We start from the raw sequence: 21,472 nt of genomic DNA on the forward strand, positions 1-21,472 counted from the left end.
CAATGCGTGAGAGTTGAGAGCTATGTCCTTAAATCTTCTCAAAAATGTATGTTTATATATGATTAAACTTGTGCTTACTGACCGACTGTATATGTTACAATCCACTAAAAAATCTGTTAAAGATGTAAAATTACGACTTTGGTAAGCAACAAAGCTGCTCCACCCAATGGATATTCGGAGCATTACAGTACACTGTCACTACCTGATCGGACCCCTGAGCTGTCTTCAAGGCTGCCCAACTGTAATGTCTAAACTAGAAGTGCATTCATGTAAAGGCCCCCACATACTTGGGCATAGTTCATTCCGCTGGGGATCACGTGCATAGACATTATATACGTAGACGCCTCATTGGGTGGGGTCTGCCTATACTGCGGATGAGTCAGAGAGTCTGCCATGTTGAATGTGGCAAATCTGCTGTTAGATTCAGACACTTAAACAGTATCATAGGGAATTTAATGTCAAAAGATACTTTATATGCGTAGTATTATTATTTTTGTAATATTACAAGTTTATTTTCATAACCATTTGGCTTCATTCTCCTGACTTTATTCTTGTAAAGAATAAAAATAATTAAAAGAATCTAGCCTGGCACTATTACTCCAGGACTAAAATAGCTCTGCAAACTGTGACTATTCTGGAAATGTCCCCCCTTAATTCTTATAATATGACATTGTTCTCATATTACCATTTTTGTCTTTTTTTCTTTGTTTTCCCATGACTTTTTTTTCATATTAGTAATTTAATTTTTTCAATACTCCTCCAAAAAGTCTGTTCCTAATCTGTGTCTATAGCAGATCTTAAAAGGTTCACATGGTTTTATAAAATGAAGACCACAATGTTTAGATTTAACCAATTGATTTTTGTATTCATAACACACACACAGACACATACACACACACACACACACACACATATATATATATATATATATATATATATATATACACCTGCCAAAGAGCTGAAAAGTGAGGACCGTGCCTTGACTTCCATTAATTTTCAACCCTTTCTATTGCCTAAACCTGACCCTAACCCTAAACCTAATTGACATCTTAATCCTAAACCTAACCGATTGCCCAGAACAAATTGAGGACCAAAAAAAGAAAAGGTCCTCACTATACAAGGATTTTTGCCTTGATGCTACTCTACATCTCAAGGAAAACCATAGATACTACACCCAAGTTCAAATGCAGATGTTTTTAACAAAGAGTCAGTATTGTGACTTTGTAGTATTCACTAAGAGTGAGCCAGCAAGCATGTGTATTCTTTGCATTACACTTGATGAAAAGTTCTGTGAAAACCTCATAAACAAATGTGAGAAGTTTATCGAAGACCATGTTGTCCATGAACTTATAACTCGACAGTTAGAAAATGAACCTGTTGTCAACCAAGTAATGAAAAAAAAAACCTGGTGCATTTGTAATGAACCTGAATATGGACAAATGATTAAATGTGATGGTGAGTTATGTCCTTACGAATGGTTCCACTATAAATGTGTGGACATTCAACAAAAACCCCGTGGTCAGTGGTTTTGTGCAAGTTGTGAACCATGATGAGTCAATGAGGACAGAATGAATCTATTCCAAACTGGATCTTTAGTTCAAATACCAGAATTGAAGGACATTTTGAATTACTTGCATTTTGATTCACTTTGTAAATAAATCGAATACATGAATGATATTTAAAATAAATTGTTTTTATTGTGAAATTTTGTTTTTAATTCCAGTTGTACACTTATATTGAATGGAAAAGAATACTTAAAATACAGACACGCTGAGTTCTCACTCAGCTGCAATTACAAGTACATACACAATCATTGTTTTACTTTTATATCAGATCGACTGCTATGAGTATATTCCAAAAAATCACCAAAATAGATATGCTAAAGCAATAAGTGTGACAATTATCCGCAGTCTCCCCTAATCTTATATAGAAACTTATACATTTTGAAGGAAGTATACAAAAGAAATTATTTTGTTGTTCTGAAATTCAGAAAACAGAAACAGTCCTGACTGGTGTAACATCCGTTAATTAAGAGACTTTCATCTAGTCATTTATCTGAACGTGTTGAGTTGAAGAGGTCTACATGCTGACGTATGGAGAGCTGTCAGAGTGCCTGTGGGCCGGCGGGGGAGGGACTGTGTCCCTGCTCAGACACGTGGAGGCTCGGGGGGAGGAGAGTTGTCTGAGTCTGGCCCCAGAGGTGTCTGTTACGGGACAGGTCTGAGGTGAAGGCGTGTTTCCATCCTAAAGTCATCTACTAGTGTTGTGTGCACGGTGATCATAAATCAAACGTTGTCATGTAGATGTGTTAACAGAAACAATCCAGTTTTCAATGGATCGTTGTCGACAGGAAGTTTACCACCTTCGGAGCGGACATTGATTTGAACCGGAGTGGTATCAACACCTGTCACCTGGCTGGGTAAGTGCCATGTTTCACTGTCCTTTTGGAAAGTTATGCAACTGTTAACTTAGTTTATTATGAAGTTGGTGGTACAGTCAACACTTCTTCCATGCAGGAGATCAGTAAGTGAAACTATTACTATCCTAAATAAAGTTCTAAAAAGCTGGGGGAAGTGACGCATTCACCTTCAGACAGTCTAACTAACATGTTTTCACATTAAAGCCAGAAAAAGCCCAGTTGAGACAGGCAGTTTTCTGAAGCAGGAGACACTATTGATCAACAGCCCCAGAGAGTTATGACACAGCTGGCTGAACTTATATTGGAGCTTTTTCTCCCCTATGGTTGGCTGGCTCCCAGCAGGGGCCTACAGGTGTCATGCAGTGTAGAAGCAGCACAGGGGGCAACGCAGTTCTCCCCCTGTGGTAAACAACACGCATGGCTGCCCCAGCCCTGCCTCCTCTCTGCTGCCTGTCTGAATAATTGAAGCCTGCTGGGTTGATTCCTTCTAGAGAGATAAAGTGCAGGTCATCGATACTGGAGAGAGGGTAGAGGCGATTCAGGAGCAGGGAGCTCCATTCTGTGCAATTTCTTTGTGCTTCTGGAACACAAATATGGTTCCTGGGTATTCACACCCCTCAAACTGTTTTGTTACCACAAACCTCAAACTCTTTCTTTCTGGATTTTGTACAATGATCATCACAAAGTAGTGCATAATTGTGAAGTGGGAGAAAATGTACATTGTGTTTAGTATTTCTTTGTAAATAATGTTGAAAAGTAGAGCTGCACAATATATCAAACTACAAGCATCATCGCAGTATGATGTGCAAGACCATCTTACCTGCTCTAACACTCCTCAGGGGATTGCGTGAAAGAATCTCGCAAATACATTATGGTCTGGTTTCTTTTTTCTGAGGCCTTCTTCTCATAAACTTGTAAGACAGTTTACTTCTTGCGACTCTCAGCCATTTTCAAGGTATACGGTGAGAGCAGTGGGCCTGCAATGAACGGCTAACACCGAAGCTAACTGGATACATAACTGCACAGCAAGCAAGAAGAGACTAGCAAGTTAGGAGTACGCACATTGGCGTTATGTGAGTGTGTCACAATGCTTGGCCTGTGGGACAACCAATAAATAAGGTAATCCCCCCTGGAACTCGAAGCTGAAAGAAGATTTAATTTCCACTGTTGTGAACACGGCACTGGCAATTAAAATTTGCCTAAAATCTCCATCCCCACAGGCTCACAGTTTCTCTGGAGCATCATTTTGCAGGAACGCATAGCAAGCTTTTCAGATTATTGTCACATTATATTGAAAACTGTGCATACTTTTTCCCACCACTTCACAATTATGCTCAACTCAAACATGTTCATAGCCTGTGAATTCATATGCAAGGCATTGCAGATTGAACCAAATGCTTTAATCTGCTGATTATTTTTGACCTAAATTTTCATTTTGCTCCAGGTGAAATCCCAGGAATATTCTCAGAAACATGTATGAGCCTCGGTACTATGACAGCCCCCCCGTGTACAGTCCACCATACAGCACCACCTCCCACAGTTTCTACCCTCCAAGAAGCATCCATTCCCCGCAGAGCCAGTATGTCCCATACACCCACAATCCTCCTGATTCCTACTATATGGAGGGCCAGCCTCAACACTTCTACAGGTGGTTCTCACCGCCTGGTTTTGTAAAAACCTTCCAAGGAGCCACAGCCCTCATGTGCTTCATTATCTTTGCCTGTGTAGCTTCAACTCTGGTATGGGACATAAATGGGTTTGGGTACGGGGGATACGGGGCCGGGGACATGGGCTCTGTGGGAGGAGCAGGCCCCGGATATTATGGAGGCAGCTATGGCTACGGCGGCTCCTATATGACGCCACAGTCGGCCAAGGCAGCAATGATTTCCATGGCCGCCATCAACTTCTTGGTCTCACTGAGTTTCCTGGTGGGAAGCTTTTCACGGTCACGGATGATGCGAGGATGCAGGTTTTACCTCACAATATTCATCTGTGATATCATCCTGGCTGTGCTTCAGGTGGGTCTGCAGACAGAACACACGACTTAATCAGACAATTAGCAACTTCTAAGGATAAGTGTGGCGCTGTCAAAACAATAGACCAATGCACAACATTCCACAACTTTGTATTCAAGTATTTACAACTTTTATGTTTAAGTACCAATAGTACCCAAAAATAATAGATTGTTGTGTCTGAACAGTTAAGCTTAAGCTTCAATTTGTGAAACCTTCTTTCTATTACCTTAAATTAGATTATGTCTATGACAATATGTCACATTCTCCAGGTGGTTTTTTTGTTCAGATCAAAAATAGAACTTAGGGACATATGGTTTGATGCATCTTAATCTATTTCTTCATTGTTAAAGCACATTATGTTCTAATTAATGGGCTGTACTCTTTAACAAGTAAAACTGGAGTCGGCAGGCCAGACCTACAGTAAATCCGTGCCAGCCATAAAACGCTTAATTGGTGTTTTTCTGAAAAGCAAACCTTATCGCTGCTGTTCATGCAGAATCAGAGCAGTTTTTAGAGCTTTCAAGGGAGAAGTTTGATTTGAAGGACTAAGGTCATTGCATGAGCTCACCAAGACCCTTCTCTTTCAAAATAAAATAGGTGCTTCTTCCATTTATGATGTAACTGTTGAGTAGTGCAGCTTTAAGCTTGATCAGTCAATTTTCCTACATGGCTCCAAGAAGTAGTGATGGACTGAAAGTCTTGGTTGCACTGAGGGTAGGATTATGAGTAATACTGAACCTCTCAGGTTGTGTGATTTCTGGAGCCAGCTGCATGTAAGAAGTTGAGGTTTCGTTTGCGATTAAATCTGCCTCCTTTGACTTTCAGGGTATCATCGACATCATCTTTGTGATAGGGGTGAACCCAATGTCTCAGAGCTCCCAGAGTATGCTGTATAACCCCATGCTGAGGATGTGTCAGAACATCCAGGGGACCCCTAGCCTGAGCGGCAGCGTAGGGGCCGGCTTTCCTGGAGGGTTTCCCATGTACAATCAATACCTTTACCACTACTGTTTCATGGACCCCGAGGAGGTTGGGCCAATAATTTTACTCCATTGTCTTCTTTTGTAGTGTTTTATTTCTGTTCACACCTAATCAGTTGAATTTGATTTGATTAAAAATCACTATGTATAACTCCCTTTATCCAGGCAGTGGCGTTTGTTTTGGGCCTCCTGGTGGTTTTGGCTCTGTCTCTTTCTGCTTACTATGCCTACAAGACCCGCAGCAAGATTTGGCGCCATGGAAAATCCAACATCTTGTGGGATGAGGCAATAGTCAGGCCAGCCGAGGGGCATGATGTGCTGGACTGGGTGAGTAATACATATTTTTTATTTTCTCCTCAGCTTTTTTCAACCAAACAAAGAATAAAGGAACTGTTACTACTAGGACTAGGATTGCTCTTATAAATCCAGGGGCGTTTCGTTAATCACCCCTGGAGTAAGCCCCTCCATTTGCACCCTAAAATAATGATCTGTTAAAATGTCTTGTGTTTTATAGATTTATTGTTAGATAGAATAAAAAAGGCCACTATACTGTATATGCCTTGTAAACAACACAGAAATAGCCATTGAATTAGTCTCCACCAGAGACTCAGATAGCAATTTCTCTTTTATTAACCAGGTGTAATGCATGCTCATATTTTAATACAGTTCTCGATGTGTTCACACTGGGCACAACAGAGAGGGTGCCCACTCCCCTTTGCCTGGACAAGCAAACAAGCAATCTCTTCAGTGGTGCAACTAACTGCTGCTGAAAGTTTTATTTCTGGTTTTGGTGCTTGTACCACTACGCTGCCCCGGGCATTGAGCCTTAAAGCTCATGCCAAGAAGCCACCTCTGTACACTGATAGAACCAAACATGAATGCTGAGTGTTGAACAGGGTTTTTATACATAGTAACCACTAAGTTTCTCTGGCTATCCAGCCGTGTTGAGTCAGAGAATAAAGCTGGCACACCCCAGTTTCACTCTGACTGATTATTAACCAGGACAGAGATAACAACTGCACTGTGCTCATTTTAGAATGGGTGAACAGCATTATGTGGTGTTTATGACAGGAAGCAGATCAGAAGACCTTTAGAAAGCAACGGGAATAGATGGTCTGACAAACAAACACGTCCTGCATACGGTTGGAGTCTTTGGCGCAACAGTTGGTTTATTGGAACTACCGTCTATGTTCATCAGTGCTGTTGCAATTTAAAACGGATATGAAAAGTAATATACTTAGCCATGCAAATGAACTAAGTGTTAATTTGCATGGCTAAGGTGCATAAAGTTCAGTCTTTTAATATAACCCTGTAATGACCCTATGAGTTGAACTGAGACAGTCATTCAGGTCATGGTGATCTAAGGTGCTTGAACAGAAATCCCTTTAATTACCAGGTTTATGTTTGAAATGTGTTTGTGGACAGGTAGGTTGAAAACCTGGTACTTCATGGAGCTGCTCAGATTTCAGGGACAGCGTTGCTTCACACAAGCATTTTCTTGACTCCTTATCAAGAGTTAAATTGAGTTGAAACAACCCTTACACTCTTTAAACTTTTTCAAGTTTCAAACACAAGCTTTAGTGTTCAGTTTTTATGTGATACACAAAGGAGTGCATTGTTTTTAAAGCGAAAGAAAAATGGCATCTGGTTTTTAGTTTCTTTTACGATAGGCAGACCCTGTTTACTAACTAGGAGGCAGAATACCTGCATGCCACACTTTTTAGATTTTTATTTGTAAAAACAAATAAAAGCCAAGAATCATTTTTCCTTCGACTTACAGTTAGACACCAGTAAGTTTTGGTTGATCAATACAAATTCAATATTATATGTTTAAGTTTGTAATTTTGAAGTGATAAAATGTCCAGGGAATACGACACCATGACATGTCTCTTGTAAGGCAGTTCTGCACCGGTGCAGCATCTGGAAGCAGCTGATCGCATCTTCTGCTTTCTACTTGCTCTGGTTTGTGCTTGAAAAGAATTCTGGGCGTCTTTTAAAAGAACTAGAAACATGATAAAAAAATATATGTTTAACAAAACCCTTTCAGCCATCTACGGGTCACTATTGTGTGTCTATAAAATCTTTTGATCATGGTAAAACCGTACAGATAAGTTTTGTTTCTGAAAAAAAAAAGATTCAAAAAACTCTCAAGACAAAATCTAAGTGCCTTTCGTCCTCTGTACTGTTGTGTATACTAAGACGACGATTCAAAACAAAGCAATGTTGTAACTTTTATATGGCACTGTATTTGTGCAATAAAATGTGTTGAAAAGCTGATGGCTAAGCCTTTATGGCTTAAAATGTGTTGTCATACATTATTTATTCTCCTTTACTTCTCTCACATTAGCTCTGTTAAGCCAGGGAATCCTAGGTTTTTGTGTAATTCTACCAAGTCAGTTAAATGCTACAATGGCAACCCGAACAACAATCATCAACATTAATATATTGCTTCTATTCGTTAGTAAGTACTGTTTTTTTTTTTTCAATTCTCTTGAATACTTACTACTTCTGAATGGGCCATCAGGCTTTAAGTGCCCCAACTGACACAGTTACTCAAAATCTCAAATCAGTAAAATTAATAAAATTTGCCATCACCAGCACTGTTGGTCTCAGAGCGCCCCCTTCAAGCTGCACCGTACTGCACCACACAACAGTGTGGAGTTTTAAGACAAGGGCAGCTTATATAACTGAATGTAACACAATATATATATATATATATATATATATATATATATATATATATATATATATATATATATATATATATATATATATATATATATATATATATACAGGAATAGGTTTGATTCCTGCCAAGTTTCACGCCAGTTCACACCTCCATAAATGTGACCACCACATTTTTCCTGTGAGCGATTCTCCTTTGTTGGGGCGATCAGTTCCAGGTGAATTTACATGTGAATCTGAGGCCTCATCTTCAGGTCCATATAGCTTGGGACTCCACACTACTCCAGACAGAGAAAGCTTCCTAAATGGGAAGAGAAACATATTCAGCTTCAAAATAGAAGTCCAGTTGTTTTATTTTTTTAAACTTTTTTGGATTGATCATGACCTGGATGACTGAGAATCTTCACCAACATATCACCAGTAGTAACATCCAGTTGTTGATCACATGACTAGTGTGATGTGAAAAAACCTGTTTCCGTTGCAGTTTTGCGAAAATCCACCTCATCCTAGTGTAAAAACCTTTTATCGATTCATAGGAGTAGTTTCGAAATTGCTGTGTTTCCAATGGAAACGCAATTACTAAGATCTACCTTACAATCATGGAGTAAAGGGGAACTGACCTAACTGATGCATAATCATAGTTTAGTTAATAATTGCAAGTTATGATTATTTATTTAAACTCATATTCAGACCTCATATCGAATTAGTTTTCAGTGCTTTGAAAAAATAATAAAGTAAAATAAAATAAAAAATAAAAAAATATTTAGGGGGGCTTGAGAATATTTTAGACTTGGACTTAGACAACTTTATTTGTCATTTTGTATGCACAGAGTGCGTACAGAACGGAATTCCGTTTGCAAACAGCTTGAAAATTACAGTGAATTGCAGTAGATTACAGGATAAAGTAAATTACAGGATAAAATTTACAGGATAGAATTTACAGGATAAAGTGCAGCAGTGATTTAACAGTACACCAATTGAAATGTAAACAATGCAGGAGAAAGAGACAGTGTGTGATCAAAGTGTACAGGTGAGTATTTCTTAAAAACCATTTGTATGTGCAGAAATGATTTGTGTTTGAGTTAGGGAATATTTTCCTATATTTTGAGTTTGGCGGCATTTTTTATGAAAATATCCACGAGTTGTAACGGAGCCGTACGCCTAGCCGCTGCCCGGAAGCGCAGCCGGAAGATGATTGTGCCAGGGAGGCTTCAACCCCCCAAAATATGCCTAGTGACGCTACTGCCCCACACCACTTTTTTATGAATATGTTTTATCGTTGTCATGCTTCTTATCTAGTTTCATTTCTTGCCATCTAGAGACACTAAACTTGGTGATTTGAGACAAGTAAAGAAGCCCTATATTATATTACCATATTATGTTGTTCGAATTCTGCTCATATGAATCTCAACAGGGTTTATATCTGAATAATAATATAGTGCAGTGAACTTAATGTGTCTGGTGATTTAAAAAAAAAAGGTAGAGAGCACACATCTTTCTTATGACTAGAAATCTGAATGTCTAAGCCAAGGGATCTCGTTTTGAGAAATTTGCTCTTTCGGGCCATGGTACTATATTGTATGTGCAAAAAAGCGTGAAGCTATGATGGAAGGAAGAATTCATCATAGTAACATTGTGCTGCGAATCTAGCATCTCTGCACTGACTCGTACAAAGCGAAGGAGCATACTAAATCAACTTATCTAGCCAGGCCTCGGCATACATTCTGCCCACCGTGTAGAAGGTTTCTCCATTGAGATGCAGGCCCTATTCTGGGGCGCTCTCATATCGCAGTGAAGGCGCTTGCCTTGCAGGGAAGCATATATAATGTATGGGTCATGTATAATGGATAAAAGGGGTTGCGTTGCATCTGTGTTACTGTGTGAAATCCCACAGTGTGGTGGCACTGAATGATTCAACTTAAGAAGGTTCCTCATCAGATCAGTTTCTGAGCGAAAAATTTATATCCAGATGTTTTTGGCCACATTTACAAGTAAAAAAAAGGTTTAAAAAAATTAAGGGAAAAAAATAAGGAATGCAGTTTAGAATACAATTGTAAGCTGTTTGAATTTAAAACACAATTAATTGTCTCTCAGATAGCGTATTTTCCTATAGTTGCCGGTCTAAGAAGCAAAGAACTTAACTAAATTTGTTGCTGCAGTGGATCAGCTCTTGGATTATTTTCCGCTCACTGAGCCTTATCCTGAGACTCCACATTCATAAGATCTGTTTCACCAACTGCCTTTCCTCCCACATCAGCCCTAACCCTGTTTGACTGCACTGCCAAGCGGAAATAGGTCAAAGACAAGAAGTCTTTAATATTGCATTCTACAGTAAGAGTACACATCATATCAGCCAGATGGTTCTTTTCGTCGTTCCCCTGTTTTGCAGCTTTAAAGTTGATATATTTCTGTCGGTGGTAAATTATATTGTAGCTGAAATCTTGTTTTTTAATTACTCCCTGCGGTTTGAGAGTTACTGTGCCCCACTGTCATTTTCTTCTCTGATGATTGCAGAGCTTCTCTCCTTTTTTCCAGGCTTTTAGTGCATTCATGATGATATGGAGATGCACCCACATTCACACTAATAACGCACATCTCTTGTCAGACACACTAGGGTAATTTGTTTTTGTGAGTTTCCTTCCAGTGAATTAGCTCTGTTGGTTGTTGAAAGACTTTAAGGTGAGACCCAGGGGTCCCTAGGAGGAAGGGCTAATGAATGTCAGATCTGTCATAGAGCCTTACGCTGGGGATAAGGCATCCATGAATGCCTGTGTGTGTGTACAGGCTTCTATGTGGCTAAATTTCAGAGCTATCGCACTGCTTTTCTCTGCCATTATAACTGATGTAGTGTTGTTTCAAGCCAAGGACATGCGTCGGATCCCTTAGAATGAATTCCAAGGATGTCCAGTAGCTGTTACAAGGCCAATGTTACCTCTTTTGACCACTAGACGGGGGTCTTTAGACGTGGAGTTTGCATGTTCTCCCAGGACTTGCATGTGTTTTCCTGGGGTACTCTGGCTTCCTCCCAGTCTAAAAACATGCAGTTTGCTGTAGGTGTGAGTGTTCCTCGCTGATCCAGCCAGTATGAGTACCTTTCCCACTGCAGATCTAAACCAGATTAGAATTTGTTCATGTTTTTTGGTACATCAAGGAATAAGGTTTTATAGATGTAGGAATGACAATTCCTTAAGAACAGGGCTGTTTGTGTAAAGTAGAAATTGGTAATTGACATAACACTGAACTGAAGGCTATAGGTGTAGGATGAGAGTCGGCCTGATATTTTGGCAGGGTTTGGTGAGGATGAGAATCTTTTCAGACACATGGTGGCCTTTACAGAGCTGTACTGGGTAGCTCAAACCATACATTGGTTTGTTTGTTTAAGATAAGATCATGGAGGTAGTGGGCCCAGGAGAGAAAATCTAGACTTCACTCTCTGCAGAACCCCTCTCAATCTAGTTTTTGAAGATCTAAAGGTATCTCCAAGCCAGAAGGAATATTCCATCTTTAGGGTGAGTTGAGCATGTCCCAGAGTTTTCAAAGAGGCAAATTGAAGAGGCATACTAATTTTATTGTACTGCATTTTTTGGATTATAAGGGGCAATTAAAATCTTTAATTAAAGATTTTTTTCTCAAAGATTTATGGTGTGCCTTATGATCCGGTGCGCCTTATATATGATTATAGTTGTGCTTACTGACCAATTTTATGTCGTACAATGCGCCCAAAAATCTGTTAAAACGTGTAAAAGTGCGAAGCCGCTCCGCTCAATGGATATTGGTAGCATTACGGTACACTCTGTCACTACCTGATCGGACCCCTGAGCTGTTTACAAGACAGCCTGACTGTGATGTCGAAATGTAGTTTTAAATGTAGGTGTAGTTTGAGATGAAAAAAAGGTTTTTTTTTTGCCGCCTGTAGTGTATAACATAAAGGTTACCACCCATCTACCCAGATGGCAATCTCCAACCTTCCTGAGAGTGCCTGTGGGACCACAGCCAATAACTGAACTGATCACTGGGAACTATGTGGAGATAACTCCTTAAAGTGGCCAATGCTGCCATTGAGGCGGGGTCCTCGGCTGCAAGGTTTCAGTCAATCGTTCCCCCGAAATGTTTGTGATGGATGGTTGTACTGGAACTGTAATTTCCCTCTGGGATTATTAAAGTATTTCTGATTCTGATTTAATGATCTGTAAGGCCTTTTGTCATCTTTACACAAGTTAAGAATATGTGTTAACTTTATTTACTTCTTTTCTTAAAAAAAACATGGGAGCCACAGGGGTTTAGTTTGTATAATCACAAGCTGGTCTGGTTTTTGTCTCACCAGTTTTGTTGTGAAGTTCCTTTTGTGAGCAGTTTCGTTAATCTTTTTCACTTGAAGGCAATTTACAATTCTTGCGAGTTTTGAATACTTGTTTCGGTCAAAGTGACCCTTAGTTAAAATAGATAGAGGCAGACCTCCCTTCATTAACGGAGGAGCACCCTTGGAGCAGATATGGAGGAAAAATATTTGACATCATCCAATTCTAAGAATAATTTTGTTCAAAGTTTTGAGTCCATTCAAGCAGACTTCCTGAGTTAACCTGTGCACCGTTGAACACAAAATAAGGCAAAACATTCAGCTTGGGTAGTTTCATCCTGTTGCCTGTTGTGATGCCACCCAGATTATCAGAACATGTAAACCTGTCTTCAGAACAAAACTTTAAAGGACCTAAAATATGAATCATAATTCTGTTCCATTAATGTCTATAGTTTGGGTGTCTTTGATTATAGTCCTCATTGTTAAAACTATAACCTGTAACACAACTATATGCATGTTTGACCTTTTAGTGTTTTTCGGGATAATATATGTGGAATTTAGTGTCAGATAATAAAAAAGACATGTATGGTTTACATCCTTTAGCATTTTAGCAGACCCCTTTGTCCACAAATACACAATCAGAACCACATTTTAAATGACTGCTTTTTAAAATGTGGAAACACAGACTTTGGCATTAAATGGCAAATTTAGCAATGAAGTTTCTGGATACTGTTGTTAGGTGAATCACGTCGGAGAGGCGCGCAACACCCAGCAGGCCCCGACGGTGGTTGTGTCAGAGCGAGCAGCGCCTGCCCTGAGGGTGGAGAACACCGTGGGCTTTGGCAATGGAATAGTCAGCAACCAGAGTGAAGGATACAATAAAAGCAACAGGTGAGCTAGAGCATAAAGTCCCCACTTCACTGTGTGGTCAAAGAACAGGACAGTAGAAAGCTCAGGTCAGTCCTGAGCCTTTAAACTGTGGGAGCACTGATGTCTGTTTAACATTTAGTTTATGAAATCTGCTCAAAGTCTGTGTGACAGTAAAATGCTTGTTATATTGTTGCTCTTGGATCTGTGTTTTTTTCTGTAGTTTCTGCACAGACACCAGCATCAGCTGTGATGCTGAGCCTCTATACCAGAACACCAGAGCTGCGGTTTGTTCCAGCAGCTCCTATGAGACTGACAGCGTGAGAAAACCCCCTGTGAAGAGACGGCAGAAAAAACCCAGTGAATCCATGCCTGCTCCTCAGGAGATGATCGAGTCCCAGTACGAAACTGGTTACACCTCCGGGGACACCGGCAATGAGCTGGAGTTGGACCAGAGAGATCACCTGTACAGGTGGGTCAGACATCTGCTGCAGTCACCGTGCCAGGAAAGTCTTACTTTTCTCTGATTTGACTGGATAAATCAATGGGAAAATGACAAAAGCGACATCGTTCGAATCATTTCAGTGAAAAATATCGCAATAGAGTCTAATCACCATAACCATAGTCTTTATGACACGTTAACTGACTGTTAAAGTGATTTTCATTTCATGCTTGAGATGCTGATGAGAAGCTCATTCTCCTTGCATCTGCCTCAGTGACAGTAAAAGAGCAATAATCAGCTCATGTGGTGAAATGTATGTGCACCTTCAGGCAGTACCCAGCCATAACCACAGACGAGCAGCGCTGCAGGTACAAGAGAGAGTTTGACTCCGATCTGGCCCGCTATAAGAGCCTCTGCGCTGAAATGGACAACATCAGTGATCAGATGCACAAACTGAGCAGAGAGCTGGACACATTGGATGAAGGCTCCATGAAGTACCAGGTAAACAGACTGAAAGGAAAACTGCTAGTCTGACTGCCACTTAGATGGATTTTTCTGTGCACATTAGGCATATATACAGAAAACAAGTCAAAAGAAAAGTCAGAATTCCAGTACTTGATTCTACTGTTTTTAGTTATCTTTATGTTGGCTTGCAAAAAGTAATCACACACCTTGCATTTTTCACATTTTGTCACAGTACAACAAACTCTGATGGATTTTATTTTTATTTGTTTGTGATAGACCAACACCAACTGGTACAAATCTGAAAAGTGTGGAATGCGCTTATACTCAGCCCCTCTGATTCAGTACTTTGTAGAACCACCTTTCACTGCTATTACAGATGAAACTCTTGGAGTTTGTCTCTACCAGCTTTGCACATCTAGAAGCTGAAATTGTTGCCTTTATTTCTTTGTACAATAGCTCATGTTCAGTCAGATTGGATGGAAAGCATCTTTATGTATCAATTTTCAGATCTTACTACAGAGCTTTTGATCTTCCAGCTCCACCCGTGTTACCAGTAAGTTTGGATTAGTTGTGTCCAAACGTTTTACCAGGGGGGCCAAAATCATAATGTTAAAAGCACAGGCCACTAATCGATAAGTTAAAAAGAAAAGAAAAGAAAAATGAAAATAATTCTCTCCAACATGAAACTAAACTTAAAACATTCTCATAAAACCATGAAAGAAGTCTATTTTTTGTAGAAATTGAATCAGTAAATCATATTGATTCAAAACATAAAAAAGGGTTACATTTAATTTATGCATTTCAAAAGGCATAGTTTGCTCATTTTTTAGGTTGATTGTTGTTCATTTTGATTTTGAAATAAACATTTCATATACTCGGCATAAATGCTTGCTGCATTTAGCCAGGTTTACTGAGAGGATGTACCTAAGTCTGCCTGAGTCTGCTTTTTTTTTTTCTTCAATTGTTTATATTTTTTTTCTACTTTTTTTTCAAGTCTGCTTTTATAGAACCGTCATGGATGTAATTATGTGAAAATATTCCCTAAAAATATAAAGCGTCCATCTGCCTGTGCTGGTGGGCCAAATTAGTTTAATTATTGAACTATTGAACTATCTCAGAGGGCAGAACAACATAATTCAGATGGTTGCAAATGGCCTTAAGTCCATCCTTTGAACATCCTCTGATGTTCTCTAACAAACCTTCACAGAACAGCTGGATTTATGCTGATATTAGGTCGTACACAGGTAAACTCTGGTTACTAATTTGGTGACTTCTGGGCTCCGTTTCGCTGAGAAGTCCGTTGTGGGGTAAGGGAGGGACGGAGGCGGTTGATGCGTCTTAAGTGTAAGTAGGCAGACCGGGTAATGTTATTGATATGGGATTGAAAGGATAGGGTGCTATCGAAGATGACACCCAGACTCTTAACCTGGGGGGAGGGGGAGATGGAGGAGCTGTCAGTAATAAGTGGGAAACTGTCAGTTTTGGAAAGAGTTGATTTAGTGCCAATGAGGAGAACCTCAGTTTTGCTACTGTTTAATTGAAGGAAGTTTTTGGTGAACCAGGCTTTTATTTCCGATATGCAATCTGTGAGGAAGATGGGCGGAAAAGAGGACGATGGTTTCGTGGTAAGGTAGAGCTGAGTGTCATCGGCTTAGCAGTGGAAGTGGATGTTAAATTTGCGGAAGATATTGCCAAGGGGAAGGAGGTAGACGATGAAGAGGAGGGGCCGCAGGACAGAGCCCTGGGGCACGCCTGAGGTGACGGGGAAGGGGGTGGGTTTAAGGGTCTTCAGTTGAATGAACTGAGTGCGGCCAGAGAAGTAGGAACTAAACCAGTCCAACGGAGTGTTAGTGATGCCAATGGAAGAAAGCCTACTGAGGAGGGTGGTGTGACAGATGGTATCAAACGCTGCACTGAGGTTGAGGAGGATGAGGATGGTGAGTAATCCAGAGTCAGGTGCCATGAGGAAGTCATTGGTGATTTTGATGAGTGCTGTTTCAGTGCTTTGGAGTGGCCGGAAACCAGACTGAAATTCTTCATATAGGTTGTTGGCAAATAGGTGAGAATGGAGCTGGGAGGCAACTGTTTTTTCAAGAATTTTGGAAATGAAGGGTAAGTTGGAGATAGGACGGAGGTTTTTGAAGTTGATGGGGTCGGCATGTTCTCCCAGGACTTGCATGTGTGTAACACTCTGCTATTCGCGGATGACGTGGTTCTATTGGCTTCATCAGGGCGTGATCTACAGCTCTCACTAGAGCGGTTCACAGCCGAGTGCGAAGCGGCCGGGATGAAAATCAGTGCCTCCAAATCAGACCATGGTCTTGAATCGGAAAAGGGTAGAGTGCCTTCTCCGGGTTGGGGAGGATGTGCTGTCCCTAGTGGAGGAGTTCAAGTATCTTGGGGTCTTGTTCACGAATAAGGGGAGGATGGAGCGGGAGATCGACAGGCGGATTGGTGCGGCGTCTGCTGTGAAGCGGGCGCTGTACCGATCCGTTGTGGTGAAGAGAGAGCTGAGCCAAAAGGCGAAGCTCTCGATTTACCGGTCGATCTACGTTCCTTCCCTCATCTATGGTCATGAGCTTTGGGTCGTGACCGAAAGAACGAGATCCAGGATACAAGCGGCTGAAATGAGTTTTCTCCGTAGTGTGTCTGGGCTCTTACTTAGAGATAGGGTGAGGAGCTCAGTCATCCGGGGAGGACTCAGAGTAGAGCCGCTGCTCCTTCACGTCGAGAGAAGCCAGTTGAGGTGGCTCGGGCATCTGGTTAGGATGCCTCCTGGACGCCTCCCTGGTGAGGTTTTCCAGGCACGTCCCACCAGGAGGAGGCCCAGGGGAAGACCCAGGACACGCTGGAGGGACTATGTCTCCCGGCTGGCCTGGGAACGCCTTGGGATTCCTCCTGAGGAGCTGGCCCAAGTGGCTGGGGAGAGGGACGTCTGGGCCTCCCTACTGAAGCTGCTACCCCCGCAACCCGACCCCAGATAAGCGGAAGAAGACGGACGGACGGACGGACGGACGGACGGACGGGGTCGACACCAGGTTTTATCACAATTTGGGTGATTCCAGCAGTTTGAGAGGTGTAGGGACAGTTCTAGTGGTGAGGGAGGTACGGATGATAGCGGAAATCAGGGGGACCAGAGAGGGGAGGGGAAACCTTCTTACCTTGTGCCTCCGCTCCTCAGGGGATCCCGTGAAAAAAAAAAAAAAAATCTCCCAAATCCACTCTGATCTTATTTCTTTCTACGGAGGCCTTCCTCTCCTTCTCATAAACATGAATGCGGTTCGCTTCATGTGACTCTGAGCTATGTTCAAAGTCTACGGTGAGAGCAGCAGAGCTACAATGAACGGCTAACCGCTAACCTAGCTGCTAAGCTAACTGGATACATAAACACTAGAAGTGCGCATGCGCAGCCAGCAAGCAGAAACTATGAAGGTACGAGCACGGACACTGGTGTTACATGAGCATCTCAGAATGATTGGTATGTCGGACACCCAACAGATGACGGAATTCCCCCAAAACTTGAGGGTCGAGGGGGGGGGGGGGGGGGGGGGGTGTCAGACTGAACGGCAAAGATTGGTTAATATAATTTTTACAGGCATACAGCTCCCACAGAAAATAGTTTTTAGCCTCCTTTTAGTGAATACGTAAAACATATTGACTACTTTCAGGGTGGAAGGATGATTTTACCCAGTATTACAAAAAGTGCTTCTGAACAGGATTACCAACTACAGTTTTAACTAGGTGACACAGAACATCTTTAAGAGGCAACTATATGTTGCACTGTCAGGACTGTTGCACTCAGTTACTGTAGAGTCTGATGGTGTTCTCACAGACCAACAAGGCTAATAAAAGAACTACACAGAAATGCAGATATAAGTGAAAGCAATAATTTATTTGGTATCAATTTTGAGACTTCAAGCATTCATTTTCTATTCATATATTTTAGGTTTTTCAGGCTTAATGGCTGCATAGATGGCACTCACATTCCTATCACTGCTCTTTCACTGAAATAAGATTATATGAATAAGTTTGATAGTATTAATGTGAAAGTGTAGGACTAAATACACTTAATCAATGCAGATGTAGTTGACAGTGGAGCTAATTATAGTTTTGCAGAGTGAAGATAATATGAGAGGGGACCCACATAATCAGCAATGTGAAAGTCATGTGGCGAAAATCAGTGTCAACTACTTTTTTAGATGGATGGTTGTCATAGAGCCAAATGCTGACAGAAGGTTGAATAAACACATCAGTTTCAATACCTCACACCATCCCATCATTAATTGCATATGTTGAATATGGCATAATACTGTTGCAGGCTGCTGTTTTTTATTTTATTGATGTGATTAACTTAACAGACAAAACAATGTGAAAATCCAACTGGAACATTTCTTTGTTATAACTTGCAGGGTGTGGCAGATGAGTACAACCAGCTGAAAGACCTTAAAAAGGTAAGGTGATCCAAGGGTTTCACAGTGTGACGCCATCAAAACCTTGTAAACCGCTACTTTAATGCCAATAAATAACTTTATTGCAAAATGATTAATTATAGCCTCAGTTTTTACGTCACAAAAACCTGGAAATATTAAAATTGCTGTGTAGACTTTGGTGAACCGGTATGATGTCAAAGTAATACAACAGAGATTATTTGACTGAATAAGACCCACAATGTTTTTTCTTCTACTAAAACCAGTGCAGAGCCCCTCGGGTTCTGTTGATGATTTTAGTTTGTTTTTCTTGTGCCCTGAGTGATGACATGAGCATAGAAGGATGATAACATTAGCACATACAGGACTCAATACGCCATGGATTGTGAGGTTGTGACAGGAACTCAGGAGCAGCATGATGAATTGAAGACCAAAGGACATAATTTACAGCAAAGCAAGAGGGTTACAGGATGGGGAACAGGGTAGGGAATAACAGAAGATACTAGCAAGGAACAATGAAAACCAGGAACCTTACATCAGGGACATAGAAACCTGGTGAGTCTAATCAGAATGCTGAACAGCTGAGGGAGCTTACTGATCAGTGAGCCAAGGGGTGGAGATTAAGGTTCCACCCCTACATAGAATAGGTGTATCTGCAGAGCTATTTTGTCGTTTAGGCTGTGTGTCTACATGGATGCGGCGTTTTGGGCTACGGTAAACGATTGTTTTTGAAACCGGGTCCCAGATTGCATACATTTCAAAACGCTGGTTTCATTGTTGCTTTGTGTACATGCGAGCTGCACCTTTCTTAAACGATGATGTTGTAGTGTCACCTCTCTCTGTAACCCACAACTGCCTCATTCTCACAAATAACAAAGAAGATGGTGCCATTCAGTGTTGCAGGTTTGTTACGGCTGTTGGCAGCGTCCTCAGACTCTTCCTTTCTATTGAACCCTCTCTACATGGCGTGTCCTCTGTGTCTGATCCTCTGCGATGGTCCTGCGTTTACTTCACATGAGTTGTCTGCACATGCCTGGTGTTTTTGGTGTTTCTTTGGCAGTGTCACAACACCACCAATGGGCCCGGCATACCTACTACAGCCTTTTCAGTTGTGCTGCATCCTCTTGTGTGGACAAACATGTTTTTCTTAATTGTTTATGAAAACTTCACATTTTTGTCTCTTTGTAGACAAGGCATAATTAACACAGAAGGAGCTGAACTAGACACAAAGGGATCTAAAGAGCAAAATGGGGAAAATCCAAACATCAACTTAAGAAAAAAACCCAAATGCACAGAGAACAGAACAAAAGAAATCACTAAGAAATTGTCACGAGGAATGAACCAATGGAAAGACCCTAAAGATTATTATAACTGAATGCAGCAATACCTAACTGACAATAATGAACAACCAACACAAAAGAAAACCAAAACACTAACACTCATAGATCATAACACAATAATTTCACAAAATATCATAAGAGTAAACTAAAACACATCTGTTTTCTGTTGTATACAACAGTTTCCCTCTCATTTTACTGACTGTTGGATGGTCCAGCAGCTGCCTGATAGCACATTTGGTCTTCCATCTGGTACCTGCTCATACTGAATGTTTTTCACATCAATCGCTGAGCAGTATGCAAACTAAATCACCTCTAAATTGGACTTTGGTGCTGTGGTCTCAGAGAGATGTAAAGCTGATAAGTGCTGAAAAGGTTCTCATATCAAAATAACTCCTAATTAAAGTTGATGGTCAAATGGATGCTCTCCCGTAAATTACAAAGTGCCAACATATGGGCCAGGTGAAACTTTTTTTTAAGCTTAAGCTCCTTTAGACTCAAAGAAGCAACACAATTGTGTCTTGGGGCACTGCAGGGTATCTATAGTTAGTATGTCTAATGTTAAGTGTTTTAATCACTTATTGCTTTTTTTCCAGACTGAAAACTATCAGGCAAAGAAAAGACAAAGTAAAGAACTTCGGAGAAAACTTTTTCACATCAAACATCTGGTGAAAATATATGATCAAGGTTTTTGTTGAGGAAATTACTAAAATCACACCAGTCCCTTGGTCCGTTTTGGAGTCACTATTTTAAGTTATTGTCTATGTTCTTTGTAAATTGTTGTTGTAGTTTAACCTTGTACTGTAATATCAAATGCTTATTGTTTTAACATATATTTTACAAGTTACTTACAAAAACTTCATGTACTTATATTCTAAGAAATAGATTGTATGAATGTGATAATATAATGTTTCAATGTAATTTTGTTGCTAGAACAAAAAGCAGTTTAGAGTTTTAAATGTTAATCCTTAGTGGAAATGGACTGCCATGACTCTTTTGAACTGGTATTTATACTTTAAACATTCGATGTACTACTAATAAACTGTATCTCATTATGACATGACTTTTTTACCATATACTTTTGAGACGTGAATGCTTTGTTATCAACATTATTACAACCTAAATATTGTAATAACTTAAATAATTTTGTTATGAAATAAATATGCATATTGTTGCAATGTGATTGCAGATTGTTTAAATATAAAATAAAATGTAATAATGTGGCATACTGTTAGAATAATAAAGGTCTCATCTTCTACTTTATTGTTAAAGCCCAGTTTAATGCTATTCGGTTTAATGGATTGACTACGCAGTTTGTTTCGAAGACTGGTCAAAAGATGACAACTTCCTTCTCGACTGAATTTAAACATATGAAATGGCCCGAGTACTGAACTCTTGAGCACGAACAAGTATGATCTGATTAAACAATCTGGAATCTGTCAGACAAAAAAGATTTAAACCAGTCTAATGCAGTTCCCTTACAGCCATTCAAGTCTTTCTAGGAAGATATTGTGATCAACTGTATCAAATGCAGCACT

General features: G+C 40.4%; 1 protein-coding gene across 2 annotated transcripts; it reads left to right on the plus strand.

The window, feature by feature from the left end:
- Positions 1-1,995: 1,995 nt before the first annotated feature.
- On the plus strand, positions 1,996-21,161 carry zgc:154006 (Occludin_ELL domain-containing protein). 2 transcript variants are annotated; one of them, XM_036137876.1, is made up of 10 exons: positions 1,996-2,225; positions 2,304-2,419; positions 3,864-4,437; positions 5,260-5,463; positions 5,580-5,741; positions 13,136-13,287; positions 13,487-13,735; positions 14,035-14,206; positions 18,580-18,621; positions 20,531-21,161. In XM_036137876.1, exons 3-10 carry the CDS (start codon positions 3,892-3,894, stop codon positions 20,630-20,632), a joined length of 1,629 nt encoding a protein of 542 aa, XP_035993769.1. In that variant the 5' UTR covers positions 1,996-2,225; positions 2,304-2,419; positions 3,864-3,891; the 3' UTR covers positions 20,633-21,161. The 2 variants fall into 2 exon arrangements, with proteins under 2 accessions (XP_035993769.1, XP_012729115.2); XM_012873661.3 differs by having other exon boundaries at positions 1,996-2,419.
- The last annotated feature ends 311 nt before the right edge of the window (positions 21,162-21,472 follow it).

Source organism: Fundulus heteroclitus, chromosome 6 (genome assembly GCF_011125445.2).
Source record: "Fundulus heteroclitus isolate FHET01 chromosome 6, MU-UCD_Fhet_4.1, whole genome shotgun sequence".
NCBI classification, from domain to species: Eukaryota; Metazoa; Chordata; class Actinopteri; order Cyprinodontiformes; family Fundulidae; genus Fundulus; species Fundulus heteroclitus.

Excerpts from the sequence above, each read along its gene's own strand:
- zgc:154006 (XM_012873661.3), top strand. The coding sequence starts at position 3,892 with ATGTATGAGCCTCGGTACTATGACAGCCCCCCCGTGTACAGTCCACCA. Across the intron at positions 5,464-5,579 it reads GTTTCATGGACCCCGAGGAG|GCAGTGGCGTTTGTTTTGGG; the intron begins GTTGGGCCAATA and ends CCCTTTATCCAG. Across the intron at positions 13,288-13,486 it reads GGATACAATAAAAGCAACAG|TTTCTGCACAGACACCAGCA; the intron begins GTGAGCTAGAGC and ends TTTTTTCTGTAG.